The sequence below is a fragment of the Periplaneta americana genome, chromosome 10 (assembly GCF_040183065.1).
Source record: "Periplaneta americana isolate PAMFEO1 chromosome 10, P.americana_PAMFEO1_priV1, whole genome shotgun sequence".
NCBI lineage: Eukaryota > Metazoa > Arthropoda > Insecta > Blattodea > Blattidae > Periplaneta > Periplaneta americana.
The window spans coordinates 146,226,960-146,245,113 of NC_091126.1; the positions used below are offsets into that span (position 1 = coordinate 146,226,960).

The following is an 18,154-nucleotide window of genomic DNA, read 5'->3' on the forward strand; positions in this document are numbered from 1 at the left end:
TGTCTTACATTAAATAAACACTCCTGAAAATAAATAATTAAAGAATACGGTATTATTTACAAGTAATTTTAGAATGAAAACTCTTAAATCAACGTAAATGTTAACAAAACAAGGGAAGATCAGATTACGTAATTTCCCCATCCTGTACCTTACCCTCCCCTCTGATGTAGGCCTACTCACGTGACCTGCGCTACGTTGCAAGATTTATTTTAACGATTTTCGAAATTATTCAATTTAAATTCATGACTAAACAGTTCAATTTGCAAAAAATAACTCTTGACACGAACTATTTAGGTTATGCGAATCTGGCTTCCAGCTTCCTGTGAAGCTGATTTGATCAATATTAAAGGGAAAAAAGTGTTACGGGACCGGGTATCGAACCTGGGACTTTCGACTAAGCGAGCAAGCCAACGCTCTACTACTGAGCTATCCAGGAACGATATACAGTCACAGTTCAATTCTTCCCTTTATGTCCACATACCTGAAGTGGGTTGACAACTGTCAAAGACCCAACATAGAGTGCATACTATATTGTATGACTTTGAATTGTGGTTTCATGTTAGAACGGAAATGCGCGTTTATTGTGCGTTCAGATTATTTTTACCTACCTGCCATTTCGCTTGGGCCGTTACCGCAATATAGCGGTGCTAACATTGGACAAAGACATTTTTTCCCCTGCTTAACGGTGCTTTGTCGAAGGAAAAGTATAATAAAAGTTCAGTTATATTTAATGTAGAAAGACACCGGCGTAGCTTAGTCGACTAAAGTGCTTAGCTGCCAATCTGGAGTTGCGCTCAGGTGCGGTTTAGACTCTCGCTTAGGTTGATTACCTAGATGGGATTTTTCCGAGGTTTTCCCCAACCGTAAGGCAAATGTCAGGTAATCTATGGCGAATTCTCGGCTTTATCTCGCCAAATACCATCTCGGTATCACCAATTACATCGACGCTAAATAATCTTGCAGTTGATACAACGTTGTTAAATAACGAAGTAAAAAAACATGTAGAATCACCTCTTAAATTTTGGTGCATCAGTCCCCTTCCAATTGTATATATGGCCCTCTCACTATCACTTTACGCAAACATATAATATCTTGAAAATGTGTTTACAAGCTGCTAAATAAATAATCCATTCCAATATTAAAGGGATTTTTTGTGTGTATTTATGCATGTCATATCTATAATATGATGCAAGATCACTTCTCTACCTTTGATAGATTGTCTAATAAAAAACAAATTCATTTTAAAAATTGTCAAATATCAGTATTTTCTTATAAAACAAAATTAAAAAAAAATATATTTTATTTATTAAGGAATGTTCTTGAAAGAGCATGATATTGTAAACGTGAGTTTCAGCAATAAAACAAAAGAGACAGAACATGAAAAAGTTAACAATTTTTTTTAGTTATGTGCAGACAGTGTATGCGGGATGACTTACGGAAAAGTGAAGTTGTTTCGTATCGGAGTATATGGTACGTGCCGCGTCGTCCGTCTTTTGTGTACCTGGCGTGTATAGCAGCGTACAGAACGAAGGAACCCCGGTCCGCTAATAGTAACATTGCAACGCAATGTGTGCAGTTGTGTTATCCTGCTCAAGTATTTAGTACGAGTTGAATATGTTGTGCTGATCCATTCATAATGTCGAAGTCAAAACGTTAAATTCGCTCAGAGATACGAAATGCAATTAAGAAGTATGAGAGTGACATTTTATGTATTAACGAAGACAATATCATGTATAATGTATGTAAAATTGAAATAAAAACCAGAACTCAGGCTATAGAGAAACATTGCAACAGTACATAGCACAGGAAATACGTTGAAATGAAATCTAAGGAACCATCATCATCATCATAATCATCATCATCATTTAGTTGTGCGGGTCTAAACGACACGTGCAACATGATGCTCAATGCAAATATTCCTCTAAAGAAATTGAGTTTTAGAGTTTTTCTTCAGACATTCTCTCGATACAAAAACTGTTTAAGCGATAGGCGAAGACGATTCAGCTTCGACAACTTACGAGAATATATCGTCGTTTACTGCAACGCTGGTAATTGCATCAATGATGACGAGGACTGAACTTGCAAGGTATGTACTACAGGACGTTATTTTTCTTTTCATTCTGACTGTACGGAGATAGAGTAGCATGTTGACGTCGTCTGTTTACGTTTAAAACCTGTTGAGCCAATGGTCTGAATGAAAACAATGTAACATATAGTAAGTGTGCACTTACATTCAACGATAAGTCATCCCGCATCCACTGTCTAGTTATGAGGAAAACGCTTCATCGCTGCACAGTGAACCGCGACCATTTTTAATTTTGTAAAAAAAATATAAATATATTTTTAATCGTAAAATTATGTTTATGCTCGACCATGTCGAAATGTAGTAATTATATACTTGGTAGCAGCCCTTTAATGGACCTCATTAAAGTACACCTATTCATTTAAGTTCAGGTGTTCCACCAATCAGAAAATACCATTGTAGCAATATGAAAGCGCAAGTATCGATTATTCTCGGATATGCAATCGAAAGACAACTAGTTCTGTTACTATAATAATTAGTGTTAATTGTAAATAATATTCAAATAAATTGAATTTGTCATCTCGTTTTTCAATATCTATTTCAATTTCAAGGTTATATCAAGATTAATGTTTATTTTACTCTCTAGATTATATCAAGGTCAATGTCGACATTTGTTTCTCGGAAAAAAATCAATACTTTCGCGTCTGCGCACATCTCACAATTTACGAGGTATAATAATAATAATAATAATAATAATAATAATAATAATAATAATAATAATAATAATAATGTTTTATTTTCGCTGGCAGATTTAAGGCCATAAGGCCTTCTCTTCCACTCAACCATCCTTAATCAATACAATACATATTTAAATTACAAATATTTACACTACACTTAAAAAGTTCTCCAGGTGTATTCTTCAGTTAAGTTTTAAAGTTTTAAAGACTAGTAGACTACATATTTATTTAAATTTAGATAAACCTATAAGGTAAGGTAGTAACTTAATTTATGAGCTAATTTAATTCAATCAATTATAATTAATTTAAGATTTGAGTTAGCTAGTAAAATGATGAAAATTAATTTAATATAAGCTTACTAGGACTATGTTACAGGGAGAAAAAAATATATGTATATAAATCTAAAATATATTTCTATAATGAGAATATTAATGTAATTGCCATCAGAGGTTTTGTAAATCTATTTAGAGAAATTAATTATAATAATAAGAATGGGCAGATGTTAGTTTCATTATAGGTAACAAATATTAATCAGCAATTAATCTGTTAAGTAAGAATTTATGTAATTTTGACCTAAATGAAGTTATTGTCCAACAACCCCTTACATCACTCGGAAGCGAGTTCCAATTTCTAGCAACTGAAACTGTATAAAATGAAGAATATAAAGATGTCTTGTGGTAGGGTATAATGAGTAAATTGTTATGATGAGATCTTGTACTTAGCTGATGATATGCAGATAAATTTTGAAATCGAGAAGCCAAATAGATTGGGGTATTGCACAAGGTCAGTTCCACTCCTCAGTCAGATAAGAATAACATGAATACTTATGAATAATTTCAAGTTAGAAATATGGTCGAGCATAAAAAGCCTTATGAAACTTGACTATGATGGTAATTAAGAGGCTCGTATGAAAATGATGAAACTCGCTTGCGCTCGTTTCATAAACATACTCGCTTCTTAATTACTACCATTATAGACTCGTTGCATAATGTACTATTTTCATATAGAAGAAGGACAGTGCCTTAGACATACCAATTTTCATTATTGTACAGGATACAGTAATGGAGGAAAAACAAAGTTTAATATTTCCAAAAGTTTTACTGCTGTAAGCTGTACCTAACCCCTTAAGTACGGTTCTCTGCAAATAATCTCTCGAAAATATATTTGTAAAATACCAAAAGACACATTCCGTTAGTTTAAACATAGGAGACTAGTCGTTTACTAGATCGCTGCGACAATTCCTATATCAGAAAGAACAAGTGAGAAAAGATCTCTATTTCGCATACAGAAAGACTCGCGACATTGTAACATTACAAGATGACATCTGGCGGTCAATATCGCAACAACGGCACAATTTACTTCATTGGATGTCTAATAAGATGAAGAAGCAGAAATGCAATTTCCTGCGACTTGGCAAGATTTAATTCCGTTGGCAAGCGTGTGGAGGGAAATCAAAGGCCACGAAGGCTGCTCCCTCGCGGCCTGGAGCTCGGCGATCTCCTGTCCAAGCCCGATTTTCATTTTCGTCGAGTTTCCTGCAAGTCGTAGTTCATTACACTGATAAGGAACGGGGGGAGAGCCCCGGCTCCATGTACGACTTTCATTTCCTATCGTCGTGCGTCGTCTTCTTTTCTAAATGAGTATTCTTGGTCACGTGCCGGATTCATAAGCTTTAAATCTTTCCTGAAGTCACTTCCGTAATGGAAAAGAATCTGTTCGCATATAAAATTCTACGAAAAACATGCCACACGATACGGAGAAGCATCAAATTTCCTTATAAGCATGTGTATATACTAAGAAGCAGCAAATGCAATATTCTTTTGTGCGAGATCGTGCGCATTTGCTTGGTTTCCGCACAAAACCAATCCGCGGAAAGTCTAAAATTCCACATTCATTTTTCCCAACCTAACACACATAACAATTACCCTCTTCTTACCGCTTAAGTGAAATATTGATTTTACTGCTTTAGGCTTTTAACATATTATTTTTAGAGACGTTCAATATAGTAATAATTATAAATTGGAAACTTACCACTGCAATTTCACCTTAATTGCACTGTTAATTATTGTTTCATTAAGGAAGCCGTGAAAAAGTCAACAAGATTCCAGACTCATCATAGACTGGGGGGAAAAAAAGACAGACGCATATCACGGCCTGCTGGAGTATAGTAAACACAGAAAATATTTTAGAGCAACAATGTTGAAGTTAGATATATTTGTTTTGCAAATTTGCCGTCATTGAACAGAAACCAAGATGGCGATTTCATTGCAACGAATTATAAATTCCTCTTTCAGGTAAGTAATAAAAGATCTTCGCACAAAATAATGTACGATACACGAGCGGTATGTTTTCTTTCAATTCTCGGAAATTAAAAAAGCTCAACTACGTTTCGCTTTTTCAAACTTTTCCTCGAACATGAAAATTTCAACATACCGCTCCTGTAACGCATATTACTATTAATTCCATTCTCAGTTTTCAGACAGATCAATGTTATATCCAACTATTTCCATACGACACATAACTTCACGCTCGGACCTAAGCGATGTTGATGTTCCTTTACTTCTACTTAAAAAGAGGTAAGGTTATACAGAGTGATTCACGAGGATTTACCGCCACTTACTAAGCTTATTTCCGAAGACATTCTGAGCAAAAAGTGTCAATAAACATGTGTCCTAATTATTTCAATATTTTCAGAGTTACACTAATTTGAAGTTATTAGTGAAATACCTTTTTTCTTTAGTTTTAAGAGTAAACAAATATTACAAATAGAGAATGAACTATTCAGAAGTATATTTTATTTAATTTACTAGTGGTCAGAAGCTAAAAATGTATCGTTAAATATTTTGTACATATTTTATTACTGTGTGTCGAATTGGAGAAAATATCTACCACCCTCGATGCTAAGTCAGAGTAGGAGTTCGCTTGCATGTCTTGACCTCATGGGGAATAGAGAATGGGAACAAAAGACTGGATTGTTCCTCTTGAAGGCGAGAAAGATTAGAGCTGCAGCTGTCGAAGTTTGCGACGCGAACTGAGGAAGGGATATTATTATCCACCCAACTTACACTTTTAGGTCTTTTAGGTTAGGATAAATTATATGTGTTTTATTGTGCCATTTCCATTTTAATATGTGTGTTCTTTTAGAGAGTAGTTGGATGTAATCATATGTGTGGGAGGAACCTACAAAGGAAGACTTGTTTCGGGTACAAAGCACGTACGGTCAGAAGACCCGTGCATTGGATTTTAGACAAAATTATGATAATATAAAATTTGTATGTGTAATATTACTCGATAAATCTATCTATCCATCCGTCCATCCATCCATCCATCCATCCATCCATCCATCCATCCATCCATCCATCCATCCATCCATCTATCTACTTTGTACAGATTTTATTTTTAAATTTTTAAACTAAAAATACATTATTCTTACGCACTTATTATAAAAACTGTTGAAAATCACACAACTTTAGAAACTTGATTCTTTACAATTTAATAACGCATCCTAATGTACAGTCTTGAAGAATTTACATGAGTGGCGTGATTTGTAACAATTATTGTGATAAATGCGTAAGAAAAATGCAATTTTATACTTAGAAATCGAAAAAGAATTCTGTACGAAGCGACTATGGAATTAATAACACATTCTTAGTTTCAGAACACTAGCCAATTAAAGAAATTATACTTCTGAATAGTTCATCCATTTTCTGCAATATTCTTTTACTCTTAAAACTAAAGAATAAAGGTATTTTACAAACAACTTAAAATAAATATAACTCTGAAAATATTGATTTCGACATATGTTTATATACCTTTTTTGCTCAGAATGTCTTCCGAAATAAGCTCCGTAGGTGACGGTAAATCCTTGTGATTCACTCTGTATAAACAGGTGCACTGACTTTCAAAGATATCAGACCCTACTAATCGACAGTGATCGATAATTTGTTGGTGTAAGTGTGAATTTTTTGTTATTACTTCTATGAATAGATGGCGAAGATAGTAGTCACTGTTCTCAACCGTAGATAAATATACCTGTGTTAAAGAATTCATTTTTTATCCCACTCTGCTGACTGTAAAACAACATTGAGTTTGGCTGGAAACCACTGATATTGCCTATTAGAAGGATATTTATGCTTAATCTACATAATCATTTTCCCTGACAATTTTTAACGGCTCGCAATAATGGTGCCACCTATTGAGAACTAGCGGAACTCTTTTTCAAAATTTGTCAATTTTTCATATCTTTGGTTCTGATTTATCCCGTGGTTGGAAAGTTCGCTTACACGATCATAAAATCCTAGGTCGGATAACTTTGAAGATCAGTGTACACTGACGTTCAAAGATATCTAACCCTATTAATCCATAGTGATCGACAATTTGTTGGTGTAAATGTGGCTTCTTTAGTTACTATTTCTATGAACAGATGGCGAAAACAATAGTCACTGTTGCCAACCGCAGATAAAAAATATACACGTGTTAAAGAATTAAATTTTTCATCCCACTCTACTGGGTGTTAAACAACACTGGGTTTAGCTAGAAAACGCTGACATTGTCAATTATGAGAATAATTTACGCTTTATCAACAGTAATCTCACTAGACGTTTTGATTTATCTAGAGAAAATCAAAACTCGAGTGGGATTTAATTGACTATTACACGATTAGAAGAAAATATATAAAGATTAGAAGTAACGAAGTACTCCAATACAATAAAATATTAATTGACTTACGAAAATACAACTGTCTTCAAATGTATTATTGTACCATTTCAACATTACAAATATTACGCTAGATGCATGCTAGATGGCAGTAGTGTCTTTATACAGACACTGTAATGATTACTATTCAATAAATCTTAATACTAACAATCTCTGATATGTGACTATCCATAATATCATATAACAGAAGTTCTATTTATCCTCTCAGAGCAGAAGCTATAACATAACCTAACTAATATAAACAAGTGTTAGAAAAGTTTTAATTAACGACGATGACATAAAAAAATAAACAAGAATAATTTTAGAAGGAATAATTATTGAATGTACAATTTTCAAATTTGAATGTGGTTGGTGGTTCAATTGATGTTATATTGGACGTGTGCGTAATAGAAGTGGAACTCGTTGATTTAGGCCTACATGGTGTATTCACCTTATTCAGAATTTCCGAATCAATAATTTTAAAAGGAATAATTATTGAATGTACAATTTTCAAATTTGAATGTGGTTGGTGGTTCAACTGATGTTATATTGGACGTGTGCATAATAGAAGTGGAACTCGTTGATTTAGGCCTACATGGTGTATTCAACTTATTCAGGATTTCCAAATGGTGCTCTTCATTTATTTGTAAATCGGATTTCAGAAGATGCATAGGTATGATCAGTGATTTTTATTAATTCTTGTTCTTGAATGCCAATGCGAGTCATATTTGAAACTGCTGTGCATAGACTGGAGTGGTGTGTAATTTTATATATATTTTTGACGTCTAGACCAGCGCAGTTTCAAATGTTGGCAAACAAAGAAACACATGCTAGGGACGCGATAAAATTAAACAAATGCTAGGGACGCGATAAAATTAAACAAATGCTAGGGACGCGATAAAATTGTGCGATAAGCAGCCATGATTGGTTGAAATACGTCCTTTCGTACCGTTTTATTGGTCAAAAGTAGTATGACGTAGTAAGAGTGTAATAGTCTAAATAATCATTTTCCCCTGACTTTTTAACCGTCCCAGTAATGGTGCCACCTATTGAGAACTAGCGGTACTCTTTCAAAGTTTGTCAATGTTTTGTATCTTTGGTTCTGACTTATCCCGTGGTTGGAAAGTTCCCTTACACCAGTCATGTCATTTGATGCCCATAGGGGCAAGCGCGCACTTTAGAGCTCAAAAGAGCCTGAGCGCTTTACAGCGGAAAGGAAAGAGACAAACGAAAGAGGTAGTATATGCCGCTTGGTCGAGCTATATTCAGGTATGCTCAGCACTGACTCAATAGATAAAGGGAAGAGAATTTATTAAATCTCTATCCATTTCAATTTTTAGATTTACCTGAGAAGTTTAAGTGCCTTATAAGAATGTAAGTTTTAAGTTTAATGCTCAGTTTTCACAAGTTTGATTTTTTTATTTAAAAGAAATATTTTCTCAACTTTATTTATAAAAAAGTGAAATTTTCAGATATAGACCTATTTAATAGCCTTAAAGAATGTTTTCGTAAATCTAATATACCGTAAATACGTATTACTGAAGATAGTGTATTGAAAATTATGAAAATATTCGCATGGAAATTGTTTGTAAGGAAATTAATTAACAAAGCAACTACTGTTGCATCATAAGCAAGAGATATGTGCCCATGTGGTGTAAAACTGTCAGCTCTATAGCTTCAGCAGATTTCGAGAAAATAATTTAATATTCTGATGATAGGAAGTTGCTCACCAATATCACAATAAAAGCATAATGCGATAAGAGTTTTGTTATGGGGTAATAGTTATACTTAAAACATATACAGCACCTAGGCAACTTTGCTTTATACTGTAATATTGTTTTGATTAATTTATTGATTACTTTTATAAGGCTAAAGATACCACCAATATCAATTCCACTTATAATTTCATACTCGATCTCTTTTTTTGGGATATCACTTTCTTTATGAATGATGTGTTTCATCCATTTAGCACAGTATAGTTTTACTACTATGCAATTTATGTGAATATTCCTTCTTAATTCTTTATTATGTTATTGAAATTTAAAACACAACTGCAATATTAAGAAAAGGGTATTAGAATTTTTGTTTTACAGACAATGTGGATAATATCAAACAGAAAGAAGCCATACAAAAATAACGACATAAAATTTCACGTTCCGTTTGAAGTTTGAGCACCACTGTTTTCTTAATCCAACAGGCTGCTTATTCATATACACAACCCTTCCTTTTTCCATACTTAGCGCTTGATGCCCGCGCACGACGTCAAGGTCAGAAAAATGCGCTTGCTTTGACATCACCGCCTTACACTATCATAAAATCGTAGGTCAGATATCTTTGAACGCCAGTATACAATAGCTCGAAAAGCAGACAGGCACTTAGATGGATTACTATCAATGCAGATGCATATATATATATATATATATATATATATATATATATATATATATATTGCTCTGTAGTTAAAATATGGATAGAGAAGTATGGGAACAGGTAGTTGTACGTGCATAAAGAATTGTTAGGTAGCTAATTAAATAGGAAAAGGGCAATATGTAATTGGTACGTAGGTAGATAAATTGTTTCTAGGGAGCTAAGTAGACAAATAATTGACAGGTTGTGTAACGTATGGTTACGCCAAAATTCTGTTTCCTTTTCCGGTCCTTTTACCTTACTCTAATTTCGTTAAATTTATTTCATTTTATTTATTTTTTTATTTATTGCCCTTTCCTTGCTTGTTTCTTTCATTTTATTCCGAGAGGGCGCTTCTGGTGCAATACTAAATAACGGCTTTGATCTGGCGTGTGTCTGGTTACCCTTTCGTCTTTGTGTTAAATGACTGACACGTTTAGTGTTGTGTTATTTTTCCACTAGGTCTTGCTTGTATACATATATGTATTGCGGGATCGAGATTAAATGCATTAGTTGGGTTTAATAGCGTTTGGTAATAATCTGTGCGAATGGCCGGTTTGAATATTAACGGCCTTTTTTGTTTTCTTCTTACGGATTTTCTGTGCGTTCCTGAGTTAAGTCTCGGCCGTGAATGGAGCATCAACACAATTGAGGACTTCGATCGGATTCTTCATGAAGCCCAGATCTAACACCCTGTGATTTTTATTTATGGGGGACACTAAAAAGTAGGGTTTAAAGGAAAATTTCTCAAACTATACATGAACTAAAACACTATAGACGAGAAGAAATTGAGGATATCAATGATGTGGAACTTCAGAGTGTTGTTCATTTGTTTATCAGAAGATGTCACTTGTGTGTGGCGGCAAATGGGTGGGGGGCATTTTCTGCAATGACTGTGAGCATGGTAAATCCAAATTATTGAACATTTATTGTTAGTACTGTTATGTATTGTAGAAGTGCCGGAGAAATGAATACACGCTCGCCGGAAACAAGCTAGCAGTGGGCCACGAGTCACCCGCCGTTTTCTCGCCTCACGTCATAATAATTTCTCTGTATCTACTTATGAGTTCTTATTTCGCTGCATTGGTATGAAAATTAAAGTTCAGTAAAAGGTAAGCTATTCTCAGAGCTGTTCACAGTTTCATGATTGTTGACTCTCCAAGGAACAAGTAATAATAATAATAATAATAATAATAATAATAATAATAATAATAATAATAATAATATCAAATTTAAAAATGGACAATATTACAACATAACGTATGCGGTTTGTACAAATTATAAAAGTAATATTTATTTGTGTGTTTTATTGGCAAGAGAAACGTGCAGATATTTTGTTTTATTTAATAAAAGAAAGGAGAAAAATACTGTAATTCTGTAAAATTTATCATCTTTAGTTTCTGTCAATATTTTAATTTGAGATGTTATAGAAAACAAGCATCTTTCAAAATTCCATTCCTTGACTTCAGTAATTCTATCTAGTTAGTAGTGTTCGAGATTTTAAAATTACAATGGTGGCTACGCCAGACTCGATGAATGGGTAGGTAGAAAGTTAGAGACATATAGACATAAATATACTGCGTCTTCAGTTCAAAGTGTGTCACGGCTCGCCGTATGCCGTCATGAGGCTAGCCGATGAGCCTAGAGAATTGAATCTTCCTACACTTCCGCAAAGGCGTATTATCTATGAGCCAGAGAAGTTGCCTAGCAAGTACGGCGTTCATTCTGAAGAGTACGTACGGATACGTACGGTAACGCCGGTAGTGGCAGGAATGTGAACTGTTTGGAAACACGTACTGAGGTGAGTTTTTTCTTCTTACTGTCGGGATGTGGCGAGAGGGTTAAGACGATTATTTACGTATTTGGTGACCTTAACTTCGACGGTCAACATGGACACGGAGCATTTGAGTTATGTTGTGGAATGTTGCCGTACGCAACCAATGATAACAAATACCCTGCGCACGACTTGCCCGCGCAAAAGACAGTTCGAAAGAGGTTATGGTAGCACACAGACCGTACAGGCCGCCATCTGTTGCTACGACGTTCAAGTTAAACCGTACACGTTCTCAAGTTCAGATTGAACGCCTTGATTAATAGGCAACTTCTCTGACTAAAAGCTGAAACTCGCTTGAAATCGCTGACTGACAAGAGTGACGTCATGAAACGTTTTGAAATGAACACCCAGTATAAGGGCCTATTGTAGATTAGACTAGATTTGATTACGTTTGAATGGGCACATAAATAAATTAAATGCAAGTAAGGGAAATAGCTTGCAAGTTAGCGTGGAATATTGGATTAGAAAATAAATTACACAAGTAAATAAAGGTTAAAGAAGAAAGAAAGAAAGTAAGAGAAGATAGAGAAAGGAGGTGGACTGACCTGCGTAAGGTGCCAGCGTCGGGACGCTTTAGCGATGGGATCGGTGACCTGCGTGCAGGCCGCCCCGAACAGCATCACCTTGTGAGGTCCGATGTGCATCATGTCGAAGAATGCCTTCACGCCCACGGCGGCGTTGCACTGCAACAACAAAACATCCCTGTCATGGACATAGCTCGATACACACGCCTTTAGTTCTTTGTCATACGTACTACAAATGATGTTCTTTTTTTTTATTTTGGACTGTCAGTCGGAAGCAGTGACAGCTTTTAACCTTCGGACCAAATGGGAGATAAAAGAACATATTTTAAAAATTGTATTAGGAGATAAAAACTAACCTAAAACTTTTGGTTTTGGGTGCCTGACTTCTTTGTTAAAAGTCTGTCCACATAGCACTAAACTTTACTTTGTAAATGTCTACTTCATTTTTAACCACAACATTGTTCGATAATCTCTTTGAAACAAGATTTTCACTCATAACATAACTGGTTAAAACAAAACTACACATGTTGATCACTTGATTTATATATTAATTAAAACTAAATGTCACTTTGTTACCTAATAGTAAGACTCGACTTCACTCATATTAACTTATAAGATAAGAAAAGAAAAGAAAAGAAAAGAAAAGAAAAGAAAAGAAGGGAAAAAAAGGAAAAGAAAAGAAAACTAAGGTTAAATATATACGGTCTTACTAATAAACCGTGTACAATTTTTATACAAGACTTGTGCAGAGTTGAGACAGAAAACGTTACCGTATAGTGGGGATATTTCGGACGCATGGGGTAACATCGGACGGTAATTCAATTTATCATATTTTATGTTGGTAACACCAGTTCACCAATGGGTCTTTAAAAATGTGCAGAAACATACGAACATACTAAAAAGCGCGGAAAAGATGCTAAGAACTGGTGTTACCAACATAAAATATGATAAATTGAATTACCGTCTGATGTTACCCCTGCGTCCGAAATATCCCCACTTTACGGTACTAATAAACCATGTATAAGCGATGGATATATAAACAGTCTGTAACTATACAATGGGAATTGCTTTGCAACAGTTATATACACGAAACCGTTTGTTTAAGCGTTGTGTATAGAGAAAAAATGGCCGTCTCTCTATCAGCTGTACATATCGACTGTCATTTTATGATGACGGTTGCCTTGTAACCACAGAAGAACAAAGGAAAGAGCACAGAATAATTAGAATAATATTGCTGTAGCTTGTACTCTTTGACCAAAATATAGTGTGGTAATCGAACAGAGCCAGTTGTACTATCGATACTTAACACAAATATACTAAAATAATACATTAATTTTTTAATTAATCTTTAAGTTTCATTGGTCCAGCAACCGAAAATTCGATTCGTTCATGGGAAATTATAATACTATATAATTTCTATCAAATGTTATTACGTATAATAATAATAATAATAATAATAATAATAATAATAATAATAATAATAATAAACTTACCCACACTCTATCAACTAGGAGGATATTTAGCGTCCATGGGATTGGTGATAGCGAGATGAGGCCGAGGATTCGTCAGAGATCACCTGACATTTTTCTTATGATTGGAGAAAAGTTCGAAAAAACCCAACCAGGTAATTAGCCCAAGCGGGAGTCGAACCCGCGCCTGAACGCAACTCCCTGTCGGCAGCCAAGCGTCTTAGCCGACTGAACTACGCCGGTAGCTCTAATATTAATAATAATAATAATAATAATAATAATAATGGTTTTATTTAACATGGCAGAATTATGACATTCTTTCTTTACAATAATTGGTTTTATACATAAAATTAAGTGACAGATGAAACAGTACGAATAATTTGCCTGTAAAAACTAATAAGAACTAATTTTCATCTCTCTGAATTCGTGTGGCATAAGAAGGAATTTTACGCAATGTTAATATGAGTATAATATTTGTCGATCCGTTTTGTATAAAGTTGGCTTTAAAATATTTTATTAAATATTTGCAGACATTACTAAGCATGTCAGTGAAATTATAGTCGGAAAAATGCTATAACTTGCATTAAACTGCTTACACAAACATTCATCTTCGAAATTCACATTGAAGCTTTTTTCCTTCCTCTGCTTTCTTAAATGTCTACCATTTTGTTTTATTTTACGTAAAGATTACTTTGCACACACTGTTAGAACTTGATTTTGGTGGTCCACATGAAACTCATGCGATTCGCAATGCATTAGATTCCAATTGTACAGATTATGGAACGAGATATCAATATTCTAGTGCTCATTTTGAAACCTTTATGATGATGAAGAAAGTTGAAATTGACACTTAACCTACTATAAAGACGCCATAGTGGCCGAAATCTCCTTCACCCCTTTCTTTCTTCCACCCTTTACCGATATCGCCTGCATATTGCAGCAGTTCGAAGGGAGTTATCGACATTCCGTTGAAGTTCTCGAATCCGTGAAAAAGTGAAGACTGAAGGTTTATAGTAAAAACTTTGGCATCTGGTTGCAGGGATGAGATTTATCACATTTTCTACAAGTATTGGAGTTATAACAAATAAAAGCAATACAGTACACGTGCGGAGCTATGGAATACTCCATGAATGCTTGAAAGAAGGAGGAAATGGGAGGAGAAACGATTAAAATCTACGCAAATGTGCGTTCTTGCAGGGGAACTAGGGGCTGACATCAAAATCTATGTGAACTCCAAGCCTGTTGGACACTTTTTTCACTCCGACTTTCACCGTTTCGTTTGAAGGAAAACAAGAAAATTTTGAAGGAGTCAAGATGAAAATGACGCAACCTAATAGCTACTACATCAGGGGGAGAAATCTCGCAAGTAACGCTCCATGCACACTCGGATTAGAAATGAACAACGACCGAGAAAGCAAGACTAACAGCGCCCGCAAAGCCGAAAACCCGCAAGACAATGTTCTATATGTCGCGTCGTTGACGTAAAGACTGCTTGTGAGTCTTTCGAGACGACAAGATTGATCACTCCCGAAGTCCCGAACGTCAAGCAGCCTCGATTGAACGCCACAGTTGTTTATACCTGACTGACCTTTTATCTATTTTGGAAACTGTTATATAAATATGTACAAACAGTCAAGTAGCCTATTTGAAACATCATCTCTATATTTCAGTGTAAAATAATCCGTTCTCCAGCCTTTATTTAATTACTAGGCCCTTATTAAAAGACTAGGAATGTTCTTTTCATATGTTTGAGATCAAGTGTGCAATCTCAAGTAAAAAGATATTAACGTTATGTTTTATGTCTCTTATAAATGCAAATTTATTTGATTTTTTTCTATTTATATAACCATAAGTAATATCATATAAGAGAACCAGAACAGTTTGATAACTAAGATACTGTTCTGCTTTGTCTTTTTGTCTCATTTAAACATTTATAATGTTATTTCAATGATGTATGTCATTCAAAGTTACGAAATATTTCCACGCCGACCAAATGCTATTTCGAGAATGATGAGTGAGACTAGAAGCGCACGAGAATGACGAGACGAGACTCGAAAGATAAATGCAACTAACACCGCGAGCGAGAGCGGCAGTTAGTTTTGTTCATCTCTAACTCGGATCCATGTTATACGGATGCGATTCCCGCATGGAAATTCTTGAAACGTGCTTCTTATTCTTCCAAACTTGTTATATGACTTTCTATACATCTTTAAAAAATAAGGGTCACAATAAAAATGTTAAACAAGAGAGAGGTGATGAAACGCAGCTCTGTTCTAAACTATTTATCGGTTGTTCTAAAATTTATTGATGCCATCATTAGATGTTGGTGACTAAAAGTTCATGGGAATTTACATAGTAATAATAGACTACCATAGATACCCTCTTGTATGCAGATACCTAGTTCTTCTCAGTAAAACAGAAGATGAATTACAATACTCGAGTCATTATCTTAATACTATTGCAGAAAATTTTAACATAGAAATCTCAAAAACTAAAACAAAAGTCATGGCCTTTCAAGGAAAGTTACACATCCGAAGCTAAATTTGTGTTAACAATTGAGGCGTTGATACTGAAAAGGATTTAAGTGACAAAAAATCGAAAAATTCGTTTTTGCATCGAAATGAATCTATGAGAAAAGGCCAATAGCGTATAAAAAGAGTGAAGTGCATAGTTTCTTTTGAAAATAAAATGATTGCAGACTGAATAGCATGGTTTTAGCAGTTTTTTAAAATGACTCTCTATCTATCTTTTTTTTTTTGCTTCTCCTGTAAAATTTAGTTTTTTTTCATTTAACTCCTTTTCATTGTCAACGCCTCAATTAAATAAATACTGGAACAAGTTAACTCATTTAAATATTTAGGTTATACCTTAACATATCTCGGAGAATGCAATTTAATACTGAAAACTCTAAATTATAACAGATCCCTCAGAACAAGGTTTCAGAACAACGAAGCTAAAACATCACACAAGATTGAAGGCTTATAAAGCTTTGGCAAGACCCGCTCTCCGTTATGGTAGTAAGCATGAACCGTAAGAATCCAAGACCAAAGACGAATAACATCTGCTGAAATGAGATTTTTTAGAACAACCGCTGCTGGATACAGCCTTTCACATCACAAAAGAAATGAAGCAATAGTAAATGAAATCAAAACAGTTCCTACAGCTGAATATCTCTATGACTACAGGCAAAAGTAGTTACAATAGGTAAATAGAATGCAATGTTACAGGATACCAAAACATATGTTCCGGTACATCTCCAGAGGAAGAAAATCTACTGGTCGACAATTCCGAAGATGGCGGGAGACAGCAACAGACCACTAGGTCTATTAATTGACAGGCAGTTGATGATGATACATATGGATTTTTAATGTTCATATTCTGTTTTTGTTATAACTGCCATACCATCTGCAAATAAAATGAAACTTACAATGCTACTCTAAAGTCAAATTTTACAATTTCTTTATGCAAGTCTCTTACGACCTTGCCAAAACAAAAGTTAAAAAGACATCCTTGTCGTACCCCTGTTGTTACCTGTATCCATTACTTACTCGATTCCATACTTAAACTTCTAAGTTGATAATTTCCACTCTTCTGTTATGATTTCGTAATTTCTCATAGACAATATAGGCCCTAATAGTCTAAATGTTTAAAGGTAGACAGGCTACCTACGACTGGTATTTATATTATTGCTAACGGATGCCTACTTATGACTTATCATTTAGATGTTGAACTGCTATATTATATTTCTCGGAGAGAGGTCGGAGTTGGTACATAGAACGCAGTAAACCAATATCCAAATCCACAAGGAATACTACACCTTCCGCAAATAGCAGTATATCCAGTTTGAGGTTTCTATTAATGTAAGTGCTCCCATGGCACCTTTGTGTTCATTCTCTTGTTAAAATATTTATTTCAATTATAAATAAGAAGTGAAATAGAGAACATTCCACCTTCTTGATTTATTGATTTCCAATCATAATTCGTTTTAAAATCGAAATAACAATTTTAAATGAAGAGTCCACTGCAAGAACGATGGATGTAACTTTCTTGTCGAAAATGAAGCAAGACTGTCAATGCATAGCTTAAGCCATATAGAATGTACATACAGAGTTATATGGCATTAACACTGATAGTCATTGTCCAGTAATGATCGGAAAATCACAGTTAAGCTTTGAGCGCTAAGCATTTCAAACTTTCAATTGCTTCTCCTGCAAAATGTATTCCAAATGACATCCATCATTCTTGCAGTGAACTCTTCAAATGCATCTACTGATACGTAGAAAATGTTATTTTAGTTCATATAGCCCTTAAAAAAATTGTATAAATGTTTATTGAAGTGAAAAATGAAGAATTAGAATCCTAGCGAAGAAGTGTTTAGAAGCCACATCACCTTCGGTCTCAACTTCAACTTGGGCTAAAATAGCGTCTATCAATACTCATCTAGACAAACATCTCAACCGTTAAAA

General features: G+C 34.6%; 1 protein-coding gene across 6 annotated transcripts in view; it reads right to left on the reverse strand.

Annotated features, from left to right (window-relative positions):
• Positions 1-18,154, reverse strand: part of GABA-B-R2 (gamma-aminobutyric acid type B receptor subunit 2) — a 591,629-nt gene that overhangs the window by 118,099 nt on the left and 455,376 nt on the right. For all 6 annotated transcript variants that reach the window (XR_011334566.1, XM_069838231.1, XM_069838230.1 and 3 more), the window contains exon 3: positions 12,241-12,378. Coding sequence is in view for 5 of the 6 variants with exons in the window: in XM_069838231.1 (XP_069694332.1) it covers positions 12,241-12,378 (138 nt within the window). In the remaining variant the exon portion in view is untranslated. The remainder of the gene's footprint in view (positions 1-12,240; positions 12,379-18,154) is intronic.